The sequence below is a fragment of the Hesperophylax consimilis genome, chromosome 20, assembly GCF_061612785.1.
Source record: "Hesperophylax consimilis isolate HC1 chromosome 20, BYU_Hcon_1.0, whole genome shotgun sequence".
Classification (NCBI taxonomy): domain Eukaryota; kingdom Metazoa; phylum Arthropoda; class Insecta; order Trichoptera; family Limnephilidae; genus Hesperophylax; species Hesperophylax consimilis.
Genome location: NC_142855.1, coordinates 19,536,561 through 19,556,475, shown reverse-complemented (window position 1 = coordinate 19,556,475; position 19,915 = coordinate 19,536,561). Strand labels below are relative to the sequence as shown.

At 35.2% G+C, this 19,915-nt stretch overlaps 1 protein-coding gene across 1 annotated transcript in view; it reads left to right on the top strand.

Moving 5' to 3' along the window:
* LOC149414284 (glutamate receptor ionotropic, kainate 2) overlaps positions 1–10,083 on the top strand; it is a 44,433-nt gene extending 34,350 nt beyond the window's left edge. Inside the window, exons 14-19 of the mRNA XM_089643711.1 lie at positions 87–284; positions 1,850–2,050; positions 2,194–2,383; positions 4,245–4,372; positions 4,836–4,952; positions 9,609–10,083. Of these exons, the coding sequence (XP_089499837.1) occupies positions 87–284; positions 1,850–2,050; positions 2,194–2,383; positions 4,245–4,372; positions 4,836–4,952; positions 9,609–9,662 (888 nt within the window). The 3' untranslated portion in view covers positions 9,663–10,083. The remainder of the gene's footprint in view (positions 1–86; positions 285–1,849; positions 2,051–2,193; positions 2,384–4,244; positions 4,373–4,835; positions 4,953–9,608) is intronic.
* The last annotated feature ends 9,832 nt before the right edge of the window (positions 10,084–19,915 follow it).

Below are 19,915 nucleotides of genomic sequence, written 5' to 3'. Positions count from 1 at the left end.
GTCTTCAATTGTTAACTGGAATTCCTCATTTGTTGCCTCCAGGTACATATTTGATTTGAATTCTCTCATTCATGTTGGAATTCCAGGCGACTTCGACGCGCATAGTGGGCGGCATCTGGTGGTTCTTCACGCTGATCATCATCTCCTCGTACACGGCCAACCTGGCGGCCTTCCTCACGGTGGAGCGGACGGTGGCGCCCATCGAGACGGTGGCGGATCTGGCAGGACAGGCCGCCATCCAATACGGCACGCTCAACGGCGGCAGCACCATGAGCTTCTTCAGGGTGAGCGCAACATTATTCTTTTTCCCTGTTTATGCACTGTACAAGAGTCCCAACTGTCTGAAACCAATGGGACTATCGCATCTTTGCAGAATTTTAATTGATTTCAAGATTGAATGAGAATGCTCCATATTTAATTAGGTAGAAGTCAAGTGGAGTATAACTCGCATATTGGTCTCCTTTGTTGACTCTGACTTTATACCTGATAAAGTGCGCTAATTTTGGGAGGTGATTCTACATGATGGAAGTAAAAAAGATGAATAACTCTCATCGAAATTCCAATGTTTTTTTTATCCCATACAAACACCTTACCTTACCATACTTTGAAACATTTAGCTTTAAGTTAGCGCACTTTAGCCCCGGATACCCTGTAGAACGAGTTCAGCACAAATTTCTTAGGCACATAATTTTAACACAAATGAAAGAATATCATTGTTTTAAACCACTTTATTAAATTTATATACGTCGACCGGTTTCGGTTGAACTCAACCTTCATCAGGACAGTACTGTACTGTCCTGATGAAGATTGAGTTCAACCGAAACCGGTCGACGTATATAAATTTAATAAAGTGGTAAAACAAAGATATTCTTTCATTTGTGTTATAATGTCAAGCCACAAAGTGTTTGCTTCCTTCGATAACATAATTTTAAGCTCAAAATTCGAATTGAAAACTTAAATTATCTAAGTTGGATGAATCGATTGCATCTAATTACGTTATCTGACGGAGGAGAATTATTTCAGACCTGGTTGTTTTATATAGTCATTAACAACTTAATTGACAGCCCTGCCATCGTCGCCACTATTAAATTTCATGCACCGATGAGGAACACAAGACAACTCACTAACCAATATGATGCGTGATCTGGGCAACAAGTTTGGGAGTATGTACTATTGATATTATATTTATTTACGGACAGAATTAAGCGTAATCTATACCAGCGCTTTGTTGAATAATAGATATTACAGTAGCGTTGGTAATGTAGTTTTTGCGATTTGTCTTGTAATTAAGCCCAGAGAAAAATAAAGCGTCAGGCCTATAAAAACTACTTTAAAGTTACAAAATCTCTTACTTACGAACACCTTTTCGGTTATCGTTTTATTGTATAGTGTGCCAAATTAATTTATTTAAAAAATGATTTTTAAATATTTGGCTATGTACCCACTTTTTGGCTATGTTTTTCTTGCACAAATCAAAACCAGCGGCTGGTGTTAAGTAGGAATTTAAACCTTAACGCCATCTACAAAAGGAATGTTATCGTTAGCAGCCCGATTTCAAATGTTACATAACATAGTAACATGGATGTCTTTTGACAATAATCCTCAAGGTCGCTGTATATTCATGAGAACGGTTTCTCCGATTCGTTATTTCGTAAGTCGACTCGTGTGTCGAACGAGCTACTAGCTTCTGGCTTCCCGCCTTCATTAAATCCCTTCCTACAGACCCTCCCTTGACCCGCTTCACAACGATGACCAACCTTGTGACGGTATAGTTCACCTGTCTTCCACACACAGTGCAGGCAGAAACGTTCTTGTGAGGTTTTTGAATTTGTGTATGTTCTTGTTGCAGGACTCCAAGATAGACATCTACAAGCAGATGTGGCGTTACATGGAGTCGCGCCGCCCCTCGGTGTTTGTGTCCTCATACGAGGAGGGGGTCAAGCGTGTGCTGGGTGGGGGGTACGCCTTCCTTATGGAGTCCACCATGCTGGACCACCGCGTGCAGCGCGACTGCAACCTGACGCAGGTCGGGGGGCTTCTCGACTCTAAGGTGACTTGACCTAACATAGCCTAATTTAACATTACCTAACATTCCTCGTGGAGTTCGTCATGTTTGACAACTTGACGCAGGTCGGTGAGCTGCTGGTCTCTTAGGTGACCTGACTTGACCTAACGCAACTTTACCTGTTTCAGGGGTACGGCATAGCGACGGCAAAGGGCAGCCCATGGCGTGACAAGATCTCGCTGGCCATCCTGCAGCTGCAGGAGAAGGGGGTGGTTCAGATCCTCTACGACAAATGGTGGAAGAACACGGGCGACGTCTGCAACCGCGAGGACAAGTCCAAAGACAGCAAAGCCAATGCGCTGGGCGTACAGAACATTGGTAACTATCGAATTTAACTAAATGTTTTCATTACTGTGGAAACACTGATTTTAGAACAAAATCAGCCTTACTCATAATCGCAACACTACGATAATACGGACAGGTTAAGTGAAATTGTTACTCATAATCGCGCCAACTCGTGCGCATGCGCATTGCCTAATATGACCGTATTAGCAGACGTCAGAATTTAACCCTCCCGAAGAGCAGGATTAGGCAGTATACGGCCGTATTATAAATTCGGAAATGGCTGACTTTGACAATTTTGACGTTTTGACTGGAGCTTTGGCAAATGTATTCATCCACCACGGGCACGGAAAACATACAAAAAGCGGTATGACCCATTTACGGCGCTAACGGAAGGAGATTTTAGGTCCAAATATAGATTCACCAAAGCAAATATGAGACGTTTGATCGATTTGGTACGGCCATATTTGCATGTCAATAACAAACGGGGTGGAAAAATATCTACTGATCTCCAAGTTCTTTGTGCCATACGATACTGGGCCAGAAATGAGTATTTAATTCTACCTCCAAATTAATCTCAACATTATCCATTTTTAGGTTATTCAAAGATAAACAAACCAACTCTTGAATTACTTTTTTGACATATGAATAAACGTGAAGTTGGCAACACGCCGCGAAATGCCAAATTTTTCAAGTGTTGCTACTGTAAAAAAATCATATTCCATAATCCAGCGGTCGAGCTATATTGGGAAAATTTATGATTATGAGTAAAGATTTTTAATCAGACCAGTATAGGCCCCCACCCCTGTATAGCTAATACGGGGTATTATCGTCGTATTAGGGATTTCATTATGAGTAAGACTGATTGTGTTAGTAAAGCGATTTATATTTTGGTATCATGCCATTTTGCGCTTCTTCCTTCTTTAGCAAACTTTTCCAACAGTTTTACAGTCTCCATCTTTAAGGCAGATGTGACATCTACACTGATGATACATTCCCTCCCTAAACACGAGTTATTCTCAATTAGGGAGGCATTAATTAACATCAAGGAACATATATTATATATTTATCCTTTGTTGTACACCGTTATTGGACGGTTGACATATTTGCCTTGTTATCACGTTGTAGTTTCTTAAAGTTAACCCTGTCTGCTGTACACTTAAATTATGTAATAAACAAAAAAAATTAAAAAGAAGATTGACAATGTAACATTGATTAAAGAAGAACAAAGCGCAATACGGCATAAAACCCCAAAAATAAATCACGAAAATACATTTGGCCTTAAAAATCATGAGGTTATGGTAAACTCCCGACAGTTTGATATTGGACATGAAAACATTGTATTACTCAATCATATTTAACCCGCATGGTGCGGCTGGCTACATTTGCAGTCCAGTGAAATTATGACTACCTCGAGGTGTACTGCAGTGTGTATAGCTAATTTATAAATGTTTTGAATGTATTTCGTACTGTCAATGGAATTTCCAAAACTGAAAAGCTTGATCTTATAGAATTGATTATAATTTTCAATATTATGTTTGGACCCGTCTCATGAGGGTTAAATTGCTAAACGTGGGCACATCTTCCAGATAAAACATTAAACATGAATTTGACTGATTAATGGCTGAGTTGACAGATGTTTTGGGTTCCCACCCAAACGTTGTGGGTTCAATAATGTGGATTCCTAGCTATGTTCTCGATCATTGCACAAGCCACATCTTCCGCTAAAATGATGATAGTAGGAGGAATTCAAATTTTGTCAAGGTTATTCGTAACCCTGGAATATTTGTATTTCTTTTGAAAAAAGAAAAGAAAATAATCTATCAGCTATTATTTAGCTGGCTATTGTAGTGCTTGCAGTTGTCTTGAATGCATCTTGTTTTGAATGCATTTTCAGGTGGAGTGTTTGTGGTTCTCCTGTGCGGGCTGGCCCTCGCCATCCTGGTGGCCATCCTGGAATTCTGCTGGAACTCCAAGAAGAACGCTGCGCAGGGGCGTCAGTCGCTCTGCAGCGAAATGGGGCAGGTTTGTACCACTTCATCACTGTGCACATTTGCACCGAATTATAGCCAGATCTTTTGTTCATCATTTTGACATCCAGGTGTCGATTAGGAAGAGCTATCCATCCAAAATAGGCCATCAACTGTCTGCCTGCAGCGTAGTAGTGTGCAGCCACACTGATCTGACGCCTCGATGCCACTGATCGGATGCCTCAATGCACCTGATCTCATACCTCGATGCCACTGATCCGATTCCTCAATGCTACTCATCTGATGCCTCAATGCTACTGATCCGATTCCTCGATGCTACTCATCTGATGATACTCATCTGATGCCTCAATGCTACTGATTTTGTGCCTCGATGCCACCGATTTGATGCCTTTTTCTCAGAGACAAAAAAATAATGGATTGTAGACTGTTTAGGATATTCTCAAAACGAACATTATAGGTTTGATATAGAAACTAAAGGACTATTCACCATGTTTCAGGAGCTGAGGTTTGCGGTGCGTTGCGGGGGAGGAGCCAGACAGAGGCCGGCCCTGCGCAGACATTGCGCGCGCTGCTCCGTTCCCGCCACATACGTCCCCAACGCGCAGTACAACGGGGTTAGTTCCTACGACAATTACTACTACAAGCATGGATAATAGAATCAAAGGAAATTAGTATAAAACTATGTCGCCAACATAGTTCATCCATAATACTGCATCAGGGAGGTACAGAACATCATGTCCAATATGGAAATCCGGTAAAAACGATTATGACTAAAGAAATATAATTCTGAACCATAGATAATATCCTCTTATGAAAATGGTAAGAACGGATTGTTTCCAGTATTGAAGCTATGTACTCCAATACAATCTAAAAATAATTATTATTAACCAATAATAATATGTACCACTAAAAATCAAAGCCAATAACAGTAATAAAAGTAATATTATAATATATTTGTCGTGCTTAGATGGCATCACTTTTGTTCACAGTTTGCATACTGATAATTCCAGCCTTAGTTTCAAAATTGCTAGTATTTTTTCTTTATATGGCATAAGGTAAGGGATAGACTGACAATATTTTTAGCGCACCACCCATTTTTGTGAGTACAAACCGCCACTTTTTGTCTCACAGAATTTGAACAATTTTCAAAGTTAATATTCGAGTTCTGTGAAAGTCATGTTATTTTATTCAAGTTCTGTTACCATCCTAATACCGTGAAACAACTTGGTGAAATAATGCCAGAACTTGAATTTTAACTTGAGGAATTAAAAATCTATTAAACAACCCGTCCTAAGACTGCTATCTTTCAAAATTAATTTACTTGACCATCTTAGACCATACTTATGTCCTGAATACTTCAGCATTAATACAATTATAAGGCAAATGATTGATTTAATATGTTTATATAAATTAATTCACGGTCATCTTAATACTAAATTATGTCCTAGCAATTTTTAAATTAATAAATATTCCCAATTCCTGAATTGAACCTTCCTTCCCAGGGATAGAAATCAACCGCAATACTGACCTTGCCATATGCCGGTTGTGTAGGACCGACATTTATTTAGTATATTAACCCTTCAATACAGTCAACACTTTTGTTCAGTTTGCAATGTTTTCTGTGCATTTCAAATGCGCCATACATTTTATTTTTTAATTTTCCATAAAAAAAAATATTGTTTCAGAAACTAGATAAAATTATCTTTCCGGTGTATGCATTTAAAATAAACATTACTATTTCAAAACAATAAAATATTAAAATCAAACGTGAAAAATGTTGTCAAAAACGCTAACCACATTTTTACTCCAATCGTAAAAAATAGTATAGAACTCGATATTTTTAAAACACATTCGTTTTGTTTGGGGAATTTTTAAGAAAACTGTAACATCACTTTTTTCTCGTTCATGTAATAAAAAATAAGAAATATTTTTTAAAGTCAACCCGATTGTTACGATAGCGGCGTGAAATATGAATTATTCATTGTGGCGATTTTTAGGATTTTATTAATGGCATTCAGTATAAATATTCGAGGCAAACTGGAAAGAATTATCATTTTTCTTTCTAACATCAAAAAAATTAAGGATTTCCGCATGATAGAAAAAAATACTTTTGTAAAATATGGACGCCCATTCATATATGACCCTCAAACGCTGGAGTATGTCCACGTGTCCAAGTTGACAGAATGCATTGTCATCGACAACGAGTCTATATGCTGAGTTTCAGTTCGATCGGATGTCGGGAAGTGGGTTAATTTCCGCTTCAAAGATTTGCAATCATTCATTATCGAAAACAAAAGTGAAATTCAAATAGACCTATTTAAAAATAATATCATCTATTTTAGTCTTCTGACCCTAATGCGTCGAATGCATAATAAGAAAGAGTGTGCTGAAGTAGACATTTTCAGAAAAAATGTTCTGCTATTGCCAAAAAATATGTAACAATTGTTGAATTATTATATTATTATTTTTAAAAAAATTTCTCAACTACCATACTAGTCTCATGCCCGTATTATGGTAGTAGTACATGATTTATGTAAGAATAACAAAATAATATTTTGTAGGACAAATACTAAAACATAAACGAAAAGGCAGAAACGGCTCCAGGGGTTAAGAAGTGGAAGGTTAATCGAAAAAAAATTAATATAAAATACATATTGTTAATGCGTAGTGTATATTATAAAAACTCCAATGTATGTTGCATTGACCGGTCAGTGGTTGAGTGGGCATAGCACTTGGGTCTCACCCGAGCGTCGCGTGTTCGATTCCTCGGCTGGCTATGTCCTCCATCACAACACAAGCAACATTTTCGGCTTTCTGTGGTGGTAGTAGGAGATTTTCAAACATTGTTGGGTTATTCGTAACCCGGGAATGTTTGTCTTTCTTTTTTAAAAAAAAAAAAATAAAAAAATAAAAATAAAAATGTAATTAATTTGCCAGTACCCACCTATTCTGAAGCCGGTAGTACAATATTGTTTAATTTAACATTTATTATCTAATTATTTACACATATAACTAATTAATTTTTTTTTTCTTTTGTACGATTTTTTCCTATTAAAAGTTTTAGAATCACTAACTCCTAACTCAGTCCATTATTTACAAGTAGATTTAAAAAGTAAACAATGAGAGCAAAAGTAACCATACATTCATTTTATTGCACCTGCAAATCTATCTAGAAATGTACCTATTTACAGTCAAAATTTCACATTTGAATTTAGCAATATAAAAAGATAAATTATTTTTCTACAGTGTTAGGAACTAATGTATTCTTTAACCACTCAGAACATTAGAACGTCAAAAGACGTAAATATGATAATAGCGGTCAAGACATTAGAACGTCTTTTCACGTAAATGCGCGAGATTTTACAAAAATCGATTTATTTCCATCACTAGTATACGGATTGCCATGATTTAAAAAACAGAGTATCGATAATGAATAACGCTACGCGTCTATATTCAAGAATATCTATGGAACGTAGAGTTGCATTATCTAAGCCGATTGAATCTGTCATCTTGTTCGTTCATAATTTATTGCGTTTCTAAATAATTTATTAAAAATATTTTAGTTTGAACGGTTAATATTTTGAGGTGACTAATAGTTTTTAATTATATTTCTTCAATATATAAAGTGTTATTTCTTTATGATACTCAGAAAAAAGTACATTTTTAAAAGCTTTGAAATAATTGTAAGCGATTTTTACATATTTTTGACGTTTTCATAAAATGTATATTTAGAAACGCAAATATTTACGTATTACAACACAATGCGATAGTGGATTTCATAATCTTTCCAAAACATTTTTTGGAGTGAGGCTACGTTTCCCAAAACGTGAGTTATGAAGCTTTTAGCAAAACTCGTAAATAACACAAAAATTATCATGTTTTGACAGTTCTCAAAGGAACACATAGTAGATAAAAGTCTTTGTCTGAGAGGTTAAAGAAAGCTCGTCTCCTTTCAAATAGCCAATGTTGAACACGAATACTAAAAGGGATATAGAATTATTTGTCTTCATATCGGTGTTCAATCTTCTTCTTTCGTATGGTGGGGGGGTCAGAGGGGGACATCTAGGTCTAGGGCCTCATCAATCCCGCCGGGGAATGAATGGAGCGGGCATTCGTTGACCAATGCATTCTATATTTTGGGAGCGATGAACCACAATTGTCAATGTGGCTCTAGTTTTAGGGAGCACGCATCCCAGGTTTGATGAAAAGCGGGTGTGTGCTTGATGTTGCGGAGACACCAGCAGGTTATTCTTCCGTATGTAGCACAAGCTTGTCTTAGTAAATAACTGGCCAATATCTAACGGCCGTTCTTCCCAATCCTACTGATCAACTGCTGAGCCGAAATTTTGCCTCAACACTACTCAAACGCACAACTATGCTCTTTCCAACGGAAAAGTGACAACTGAGTGATCAACCAATTTAAGGAAGCCAAACTACTGGATTCAGCTTGCCTCAGTAAATGACTACTTATAAAAAGTGTCAACAGAGTGAAACATATTTGCGAGGCCAAGTCACGGTGGCATTAAAGTCAAGCTAATACTTTATTTTTAACATATTTCATACGCTTAAATATTAAATATCGGTTTACGTATTACAGTACTTAATAAATACAATATAAAAAAATATATGCATTAATAATAAATACAATAATTAATTCGTCAATGTTAATTTAGCATTAAAAGTTTTAACTTTGATGTCATTTTATTGTCTATGAAAGTGGGCATGGCCACTTAAGATAATCAACAGTAAAGATGTTTGGAAACAGGCGAATCGAACGTTACTGAATAAATCACTTGGCTGATCGGACCCTGAGATTGATCGTTCGAAATTTTGGGAACAACGGCCGTAAGACCCTAATTTTAGCAAATAGTTTGTTTGAGGGGTGGGTAGGTTGGCATTTAAATATAATTCTCAAAATTAGTTTTTGTACTGTAATAACTGGATTGATAATAGATTCAGCACAGCCACCTCATCCCACAATACCATATGTTGCTCCGGATTGGAAAAGTCCAAAATAGACACTTCTCAGAGTCTCCAAGTCTAAGTTCGATCTAAGAAAGCAGAATATATGGCGAGTCTTTTTACTGTGTAGTTTACATGGGCCTCCCAGCGTAGTTGGTCGTCTATGTTTATTCCCAAATATTTAACTTCTTCTAATTATTTTAGGATGGAACATGTGTAATGGATATTAGGTGAGGTTTCAAGAGTGTTTAGATTGAGTGAACACGAGTAAATAAACGCATAATATATGTATGTATTCAATTCCACAGGAGCTGACCTATGGAAGCGGGGCTCTGCCCCTTAAGGACCTCCGGAGCTCCTAGCGACGCGCCGGGGGCTCCCCCCACTCCTCATACTTCCTCCCCGCGCACACCGATACGTGATCTAACCTAACCCAACCTAACAGTCACACCTAGTGCAGTCTACCACTCACCTAACTTAACCTAACATTAATTAGTGTGCATACCAACCTAATATATATATATATATATATACACATACAACATAGCATAAGTATTACGTCATATTCATCTTCATGAACTAAATCGGTGTGAATATTAATCTAGCAACTAAGTTTCACAGTTTGTATTATACTAACTTGGCCTAAACTAACATAAAACAACATTATATGAAAAAAATCAGTGTTTCTCAATCAACGTAGGTTCACCTGACACAATATAACATTTATTCATTATCCAAAACTAAATCAGTGTCTCACCGTGTGCAATATACATATATATATATATATATATATACCTTTGTGTGCTAAATCAGTGTTTCACCGTGTGAATACTAACTTTGAATACAAACATAACATAACATAACATCACTTCATCTCACAAACCAATCGGTGTGAATTCCAACCAAGTATTCACAACATAACATAATTTTTTTTTTTTTTGCTTCCGATTTTGCTGTCCGGGTTAAATCTTCCCCATAGGAAAAACTAAACCCTTCCACTCACTTTTCCACAAATGATCAGCTAGTCAATCAACATTATGCAAGTGCATTATATAAGTAAAATAAATACAAAACAATACAAGAACAACAACACGTCAACTCACCAGAGATTAAATGGGAAAAAAAAATTCACCGACTCCAGATATTTTCGTATCAGAGGGTTCGGCTCGGTAGAACTTCTAACAGGGCTTATAAATCCTACTTATCTTTGTAAACCAAAGCAATTTTACACCATATGAATATTAACATGACGTAACCTAACACAACACAACATCTACTCATCTTCATGGATTCCTTGATGTGTCCTCGATAGATGTAAGCTTCTAGCCAATCGAGCATGGGGATTTCTGGACGTTCGGTTTTCCATTTAATAAATCTCGTACCTCCAAATATTAATACAGAAACATATGAACTGCTCACTGCGGTTTATAGCCAAAAAAGCAACCTAGATTTCACCGTAAATCCCATATTTTTAGGTTCTATAAAATAAAAAATAAAACAATCTTACAATTCATTTTAATTTTTTATCACCTAAATAAAATTTGTGTATCCTTCGCTCGAGTGGCTAAAGCCGAACGCAAAACCAACGAAGACCGTTTAGTTTGTGGCAAAAGTGTTGTCGTAATTTGAATACATAGACCATCTAGGAAGAAATGTTCTCGACACTTTTATCAATAATTGTTACTTTTTTTTTATACGCTGCCTCGAATCGATCTGGGACGTATGAAAATAATAATTGTTAGTAATAAAGTCCGCGATAGCCCGCCTTTACCTAAAATAATTCTAACTGCTTCAAAATTTTGTGTTTGAACAAAGATCTTCATAAAGCTAGTCTTGGGGTGAACTTGCTGTAAGACAAATTTGGTCCATGCAGACCAGCGTAACGTAAAAAACGATGTTTCCTGCAATCTTTTGACTGTGAGAAATTCATAGACTAAATAAATGCAAAGATAGGTAATAAACATACTAATTGAACAAAAAACATAGTACATTATTAGTTTAACTTTCATAGCTAAAACGAAACGAATAAGAAAAGGATGGCAATTGAGAGAAAATGTGTGTGCGTATGTAATAGCAATACAATGACGCGCGCATCTCTTGATTTTAGTATCAAGTGAAAAATTAAACGCATGAGATAAAGATATCAATTTGAAGAATGTGTGCGTAATGATGAAATAGCTGTATTGTCAACCGCCCGCTCCGCAAGCCGACAGCGAGCAGCATAGTAGATACGACGTACTGTCACTATGCTTATGTGTTTAAAGTTTAATCTGAATAGTTATATTTATTTAAATTATAAGTGATTGGTGTGTATTTATGAATGGACTCCATTGGATTGGTTTTTTGCTCGAGAATGATTATCGCACCTCTCAAAAGTGTAAGAAAACATTTTTTCACAAAATAAAGCCCAGGGCGACGTGTTTGCGCCAGCTGGTGACTGCTTGTCTGGCGAAAATTATGTGCAATACTAAACGCAGCAAATCTCAAGTATGACCACTGGACCTAGTTCGAAGAAGCCACGTGCGTCGTCTCAGTAACCATCTTCTCTTTTAATTCATCTAAAGAGATAACGCGCTGTCTTTTTTATAAATTTTTTTGTAAACCAATATGTGAGCGTCCGGCGTCAATTTTAATCCACTCCTCCCGCCCTGTCCAGTGGCGGTTCGTGACTTTTGAGAATGATAGGGTGCTAACTAACTGACCATCACGCCGTTTCTCCGCAGGGGTAGGCAGAGAGGACGGACCGCCAAACAACTCGGTCTTGGCACACACTTCTTGCCTCATTCATATTCATACATACTCTTCTATTATTCTGACTCTTGACATGGCCTGACTCAAGTATCTGATTCACTTGATCGTGCCATGTCTTCCTCGTGCGTCCCCTACTTATGCTACCACTTACATTCCTTTCTTCCGCTCATTCGCTCTACATGCTAAGTTTGACAAATATAGTGCTAAGGTTGACAAATAGAGTGCTAAGTTTGACAAATAGAGTGCTCAGGTTGACAAATAGAGTGCTAACTAAGGTTGACAAATAGAGTGCTAAGTTTGACAAATTCAACATTATTGATGTTGTTTAGTCCAAAACGATTTTTATTTTTTTTAGAAAATTAGAATTTTGGGTAATTTCATTTTGGTTGAAAATCTTCATACAAAAAACAGATTTTTTAATAAAAATAAAAATCATTTTCGGATTCAACAGCATCAATAATGGCATTTTTTGTAATATCAACACTCTAGAACACCCAAAAGTCACGAGCCGCCACTGATCCTGTCCAGATATTGTTGGTCATTGAATGTGAATTCATAACCAGTGAGAATGAATCCGGAACCGTTCCATTATATTTTGCAAACACTGAGTGAGTCGTACGCATTCAGAATCGAATTAACTTGACTCGTTCCTGCTGGAACGACACACTCCCACTAAATGGACTTAACGAACCAACTATTATACCCAAAACAACAACATTTGTTCATATTTACGGTCTAAATTAACGTTTCACCATATTATGAATACTAACTTGACACCACAACTACTTAACAACACAACATAACCTCAACTTCACAAACTAAACTTGTGAATTAGCAAAAGACCTAACCTAAGAATACAACAAAAGCAATGACTGTTTCGCAGTGTTCACCTAACCTAACATTTCAACCTAAGTAGGAACATGATATCATCAAGATAAAATACTACACATTTTGCATAATCTTAACACGACAGTATTTTTTACGCGACTTTGTCACTGCATTTCCAATGTACATCGACAAACACAAAATGGCAAACGCCGAAATATTGAAGAAAATATGTTTTTCGTGTGTCATAACATAAATCAATTTGGTCAAGTTGCCGAGTTATACACAGTCAACCTAACCTAACCTATCCCAAAAAAGTGTTTATATCCTAACCTAACCTAACTATTAGGAGTGTTTAAATTATATTATAGTATTTTCAAATTATAGAAAAACTGTTTAAAAAATTGTATGTGGATTTTTCTCTACGGACTAAAAGATAATGCAGATTGACACAGTTAACTTTTCAGGTGGCTGGAAGAGGGACTATGTAAATGTTTTGTTGTTGTTGTTATTTGATTGTAAAAATATTTACTTTAATTCTTTATTTTTTTGTTTACAAATGGGATAACCTATGAAAAGTAATGAACTGTTCACAAATTATTACTGAACCAACAAAACCTACGGAAAATTAACAGTATATAGGTGACACGCATAATACATACTTACATTTTATTCAAAAAAAACTTTGTTGCAGTTAGACATAAGTAAATGGAAAATAATGCATTTTAATAGTTATTTTGTGATTTTCATTATTGATGTCAGAGTATTAAGGTTGGTTTTTTTCTTCTCTTATTGAAACCGAAATATGAACCTAACTAACTAAACATCACGCCGTTTCTCCGCAGGGGTACGCAGAGGACGGACTGCCAAACAACTCGATCACACCACACACTCCTTGTCTCATTCACATTCATACATCGTCTCATACATACTCTTCTATTATTCTAACTCTTGACATGGCCCGACTCGAGTATCTGATTCACTTGATCGCGCCATGTCTTCCTCGGGCGTCCCCGACTTCTGCTACCATTTTCATTTGCATCATATATTCTCCTTACACTCCTTTCTTCGCTCTTTGGCTCTACATGCCCAAACCATCTAAGTCCCTTCTAATCTTACTCATTACGCTTACATCAGCCTTTCACTCTTTGCCAATCTCCACATTTCTCAGACGATCATACATGGTTTTACCACACATACGCCTCAGGGATCTCATTTCTACAGCATTCAATCTGAATATGAACCTATGAAATTAAAATAAGTGCTGAGGTTGTCATTTTGGGTTTAATTAAAACATTAATAAATAATAAAAAAACTAGCCTAAAAACACAATATAAAATTATCATATCAAAACAAAAACAACAAAAAGAAAAGACGTCAATTTATACATTTTTTATAACTACTAAAATGCATTATTTTCCATTTATGTAATAACTATTAAAATGCATTATTTTCCATTTATGTAATAACTACTAAAATTCATTATTTTCCATTTATGTAATAACTACTAAAATGCATTATTTTCCATTTATGTAATAACTACTAAAATGCATTATTTTCCATTTATGTAATAACTACTAAAATGCATTATTTTCCATTTATGTAATAACTACTAAAATGCATTATTTTCCATTTATGTAATAACTACTAAAATGCATTATTTTCCATTTATGTAATAACTACTAAAATGCATTATTTTCCATTTATGTAATAACTACTGAAATGCATTATTTTCCATTTATGTAATAACTACTAAAATGCATTATTTTCCATTTATGTAAAAACTACTAAAATGCATTATTTTCCATTTATGTAATAACTACTGAAATGCATTATTTTCCATTTATGTAATAACTACTAAAATGCATTATTTTCCATTTACGTAATAACTACTAAAATGCATTACTTCTGAAATGCTTACTTCTCATTCTTTTAAAAGTACATATTAAGCGTGTCCCTATTTTCTGTATATTTACAAATAACCCAATAATTCCAGTATCGTGACGAGGTGACAAAATCTGATAAAAATAATTTGTTTCAAACGAGTCCCCAAATATCTGAGTTAACCGTGTCGTGCTGTAAAAAAGTGTTATAATCTAACCTAGCTTTATCGGAAAGGAGTATTGTTTTCATAATTAATTAAAGAGTGATTATTTCATGTACTACTCCTAGTTTTACCAGCATTTCATCGGAGGGTGCTCAGAAGTCATTGAATCCCTCGACACGCCAAATGCGACGGATTCGCTAAGATCACTGCGGAAATGCTGTGTGCGTTTTACCGGTATTCTAATGTGAAGGTGCTTCGAAGAAGTAGCATTGTCATAGTGGTTGACCCATTTGTCACCTGCATCCAGCTGGTAGATATGCCAAACAAGATGTGCCAAAAAATTAACACGGTTGAAATTTTTCGCTTGAGAATGAGCTGTTTTTGGCTCCGGCTTTCTTGAAGAAGACCCTCTACACAGCATCCCAAATCATGAAATAGTTCCTGAGATTTTTGACCTATTGTGTGGAGTCGATAAATGAAAAACATTGTCAAAATTAAGACGTACCTTCAAAACATTTTGATTGGAGTGTTAAAAATTTCCATCACATCAAATCAATGAACAGCGCTATTTTGATTTGATAGTTGAACTCTCTGATTGAAAACTGATTCTCGGCCCGTTTCAGCTTTTGATCAAATTGTGAACACAAGGAATGCCATGTGGGCGTGTTTTGTGATCCAAAATTGCTCAAATTTAATATGCAGAACTGTGTTTCATCATTATTACGAAATTCATATGTAATAGCGGGTTCCATGATAACTCAACACAGTGACAATTCAACGAGGGCTTTGCTAAAAGATACTAAGTCAGTTGCGTCATTGGTTTCCATACAAATCTATGTAGAAGGCATTTCTGGTGTTTTTTAGACAAATATAAAACGATCACTTCTTAAAAATTATATTTAATGTTTGATTTAATCCTAAGTGTGAAATGGCACTAAAATCTACATTGATCAGTGCTTACTTAGCAATAAAAGTATTTTGTTATAAATTGAACTTGTATTTACAGCCCTCCATTCTAGCGACCAATTCATCTTGCAAAATAAAATAAATCGCCAAATTATCAAAATGCATCCTAACACAAAAACACATTTAATATCGATTAATTCGTTTCAGTTTCCCTAAATACCTTATTATAATTAACATTTTAGGCAACAATTGGGTTGATATCAAAACATTCATTATCCACTCGAGCGATTTTTGGCACATTATGGCAAGTTTTCAAAAACGTTTGATAACTTGCCATAAAGTGTCAAATTTATAGAATATGGAATAAACCACAGACATATGAATATATAGACTAGAAATTAAAGGTGAGGGGTAAAATCAACTGTTGAAGAACGAAGGGGGTAAAGCTGACTGTGATTCGTCAATAAATCAATCTGACAGTATATAGGCATCTCGCATTATAATATCACCATTTACTTCTTAAAAGTAAAATCTGCTTTTGAATGAATAGACATTTTTACATGGGAGCGCAAATTACTCGCCACGTTATGAACAAATTTGCGAAGTCCAAATTTGGCAAAAAAAAATTTCTTCTATTTTCAGAGTCGAATATTTTGTTTACGTATTTAGTTAAGACACTTTTATAAGTGTTCATAATTTAGTTCCCAGTAACCAACGATGCGTACAGATATATCTCGATGTGATAGTATGTGTTTCTACAAACTGATCCATATTATACGATGTAATTACGCTTAAAATAATGCTTACATATGGAATGTAATACGACAATTGGGTTTATTCTCTTTTTCACATCTATTTTTACAAGTTTTCATATCACAAGCCACCATTTTGCCGTGTTATTTCGTAAAATGCCTCGACCATAGCTCGACGCTAGTTCGAACAAGAATGATGACGTCACATTCTCAAGATTCACGGGAAGCCATACGCGAGCCCAGCCGGCTCCAATGGAACCGGTATGGGGAGTGGGGAATAATACGCTTTTAATCACTTAGGGCAGGTCTACTAATATTCATATGTCTATGGAATAAACTATGAAATCCAGATGGATTAATTGGCTTTAAACCGCAGTAATCAGTTTCATACGAATATATTGAAGAATGATATTAATTAGATAATATGTTAAATATATATACACACCAATCACTCGAGTGGTTATGAAGTACCTATTTGGCGAATATACATTAGAAATGAAAATACAAAAATTGAGAGAAAAAATCATTTATGTTTGTTTAAATCATAGATTTCGTAATACTCATCTAAGAATTTGGTCCCTACTGCGGAGAGTCATTAAAAATATTTTATTAAATGATTGTTTTTAAAACTCTGTTATCTTTTGTCGAACAAAAAGTATTTGAATGCAAAATAATTAATATTTATTTATCAATTGTTATTATTGTTGCCACGCATATTATGAAATTTATTATATAAAAGCAATGATGTTACAATATAGACGCGATGTAGAAATCTCAAAGTGGTAAGCCACACCAGTAAGACAATTGTAGTGCTTTCGATTTCGTAATTTTAGTACCAAGTACTGCCATGCGTCGCGTAAGGTGCTGCCTCTAAGTAAACTGTATTAAAAAAAGTGCCAAAATGCCCTTGTGTGTGCCCAGTAAATGTTTTCATTACTCGGCAAATACTAGTAAAAGCCAAGAAATAAGATTTCATTCGTAAATACACTAAAATTATTTTATTATTATAAAAAATACAAATGTTACATAAAACAATACAGCGCCATTAGAGAAAGTGAGATAGCGAATGTAGCAACACGTAAGTATAACAAGGACAACCTAACAGCAGTAGGTCGTCTCATGCAGTATTCCACATTCGTCTTATAGCGTAAGCGAGTAAGCCTATATAGTTATCTCAGTCACACCCGTGATGTAGAATGTAGTATTCGACACAAATACGAAAACGCCACCCGCCATTGCTTGTTTCGTTCATACGCACATATTCTTTGAATGTCTATCTTTGTCACACATGAACTACGTTCGAATTAAGAATTTACTGGAAAAATAAGAGGTTTTCTTAATTGCCACATTTTATCTTCAGTTTGTGACACAATGACAAGTCTGGATGTATTGTAACATCATTGTTTAAAAGTAATTCAGATTTCTACAAAATAAAATATTATTTTTATATACAGGGTGTATCGGCAAGTACCCGACAAACTTTAACCAGCTATTCCTCAGCACATTTGGAGTAAAAAATGTTATGGGCACTTTGCTGTCCGGTAACATTTTTTTTTCCATTAAAAACAAAAAATAAATAAAAAATCCACACTCCGTCACTGTCATTTGCATGGTTTATCGTGTTCAACAGCTGTTATTAGCAAGTGTGTCAAAAAGTGTCCTCGCTCTTTCGTACACACTAAATAATAATAGTTAAAAATGAGACAAATGGTGCCGTGCCATTTTGTTGTGATTGTAAAAGCGCGCCAACGTAGGTACGTACGTACATTATTCAACGAAACTCGAACAAAATACTGCCAGACGGGTTTTCAAACTTTGACAAAGGATAAAACATTGGTGACATGTGGTGAAAATATGAAAAATATTTTTTTTATTAAAAAAAAATGTTACCGGACAGCAAAGTGCCCATAACATTTTTTAGTCCAAATGTGCTAAGGAATAGCTGGTTAAAGTTTGTCGGGTACGTGCCGATACACCCTGTATATGTATGTTTGAATGTTCTTTTTAGTAATTCCTTTGTACTGTGTAATTGAAGACAAACAAATATACTATAAATTCTTTAGTATGTGTATTGAAGAACCAAATCACACTATTTTGAAGGACAATGTTATAAAATACTTCACATATTGAAGAACTGAACGCAACTTATCCAAAAATGAAAACTCTTCTATATACATATAATGTCTAAAAAAACCAACTACTACAATTATTGTATCATCACTCCTTTGTAAAATGAAGAACCAAGCCGTTCTTGGTTACAGGTTTATAATTTCATATTTAGAAGTGTCCACGTAATTATAAAACATCTAAAACCGTATCATTCTTTGTAGATTGAAGAATCAAGTCATATTGGTTCATGCTTTATTGAAGAACGTTGTAAAATAAATCATTTATTTATTGAAGAACTGAATGTTACTTATTCAAACAATGTAAAATATGTATGTAATCTCCATTAAAACACACGCAACTAAAACATTCCTATTTAAATTGAAAACATACTCTATTGAAGGACGGTTTAATACAAATATGCAGTTCATGTGTTGAACTTTAATATACGGATATTGAAAGTTTTTTAGAAATGTCCAAGTAATTAAATAAAAACATGTAAATCGAAAACAGAAGGTACAACTCTTTATTAGATTGAAGAACCAAGTTGCACTGATTCACACTCTATTGAAGGACAGTGTAAAACTGAATATTTATTTAATAAAATTACCAGGTACCTTGAAGGTTTTTGCAGTAATGCCTATAAATTTATTGTGTATTAAATGAAATGCATTATTCTTTAGTATATTGAAGAACCAAGTCATACTTCATTGAAGAATTAAGAAATATATCCATGTCTTAGGACGGGTTGTTTCGGAGAATTTAAACAATTCATCAAATTTCAACATTCATTTTCGGGTTCTGTGAAAGTCCTATTCATGTTCTGTTATTATATCATTATAGGCTAGTTGCTTGACAAAACTAAAATAATAACAGAACTTGAAAAATCTTACACAGAACTTGAAAATTAACTTTGAATTTTGAAGAATTGTTAAAATTCTAGAGAGCTACAAAATGTCAATAGTTAAAATCGCATTGAAGAACTCGGATTGAGGTAATTCACAGAAATTCAAATGTAACATTGTCATCAATTGGCCAATAAGCGCCATTTTACTTTTTTGACATCTGAAATGTCCATTCTCGGTCTGCTTCAGCGTACTTTCAATTTTTTATCAGCTGACAGGCATCACAACATTACAGTTGTGCTTTTCTGCTGATTACAATTTGTTTAAAAGCTGAAATGGGCCTAGAATCGGCGATTTGCATGGACCTTTCAAATGTCAAGAAT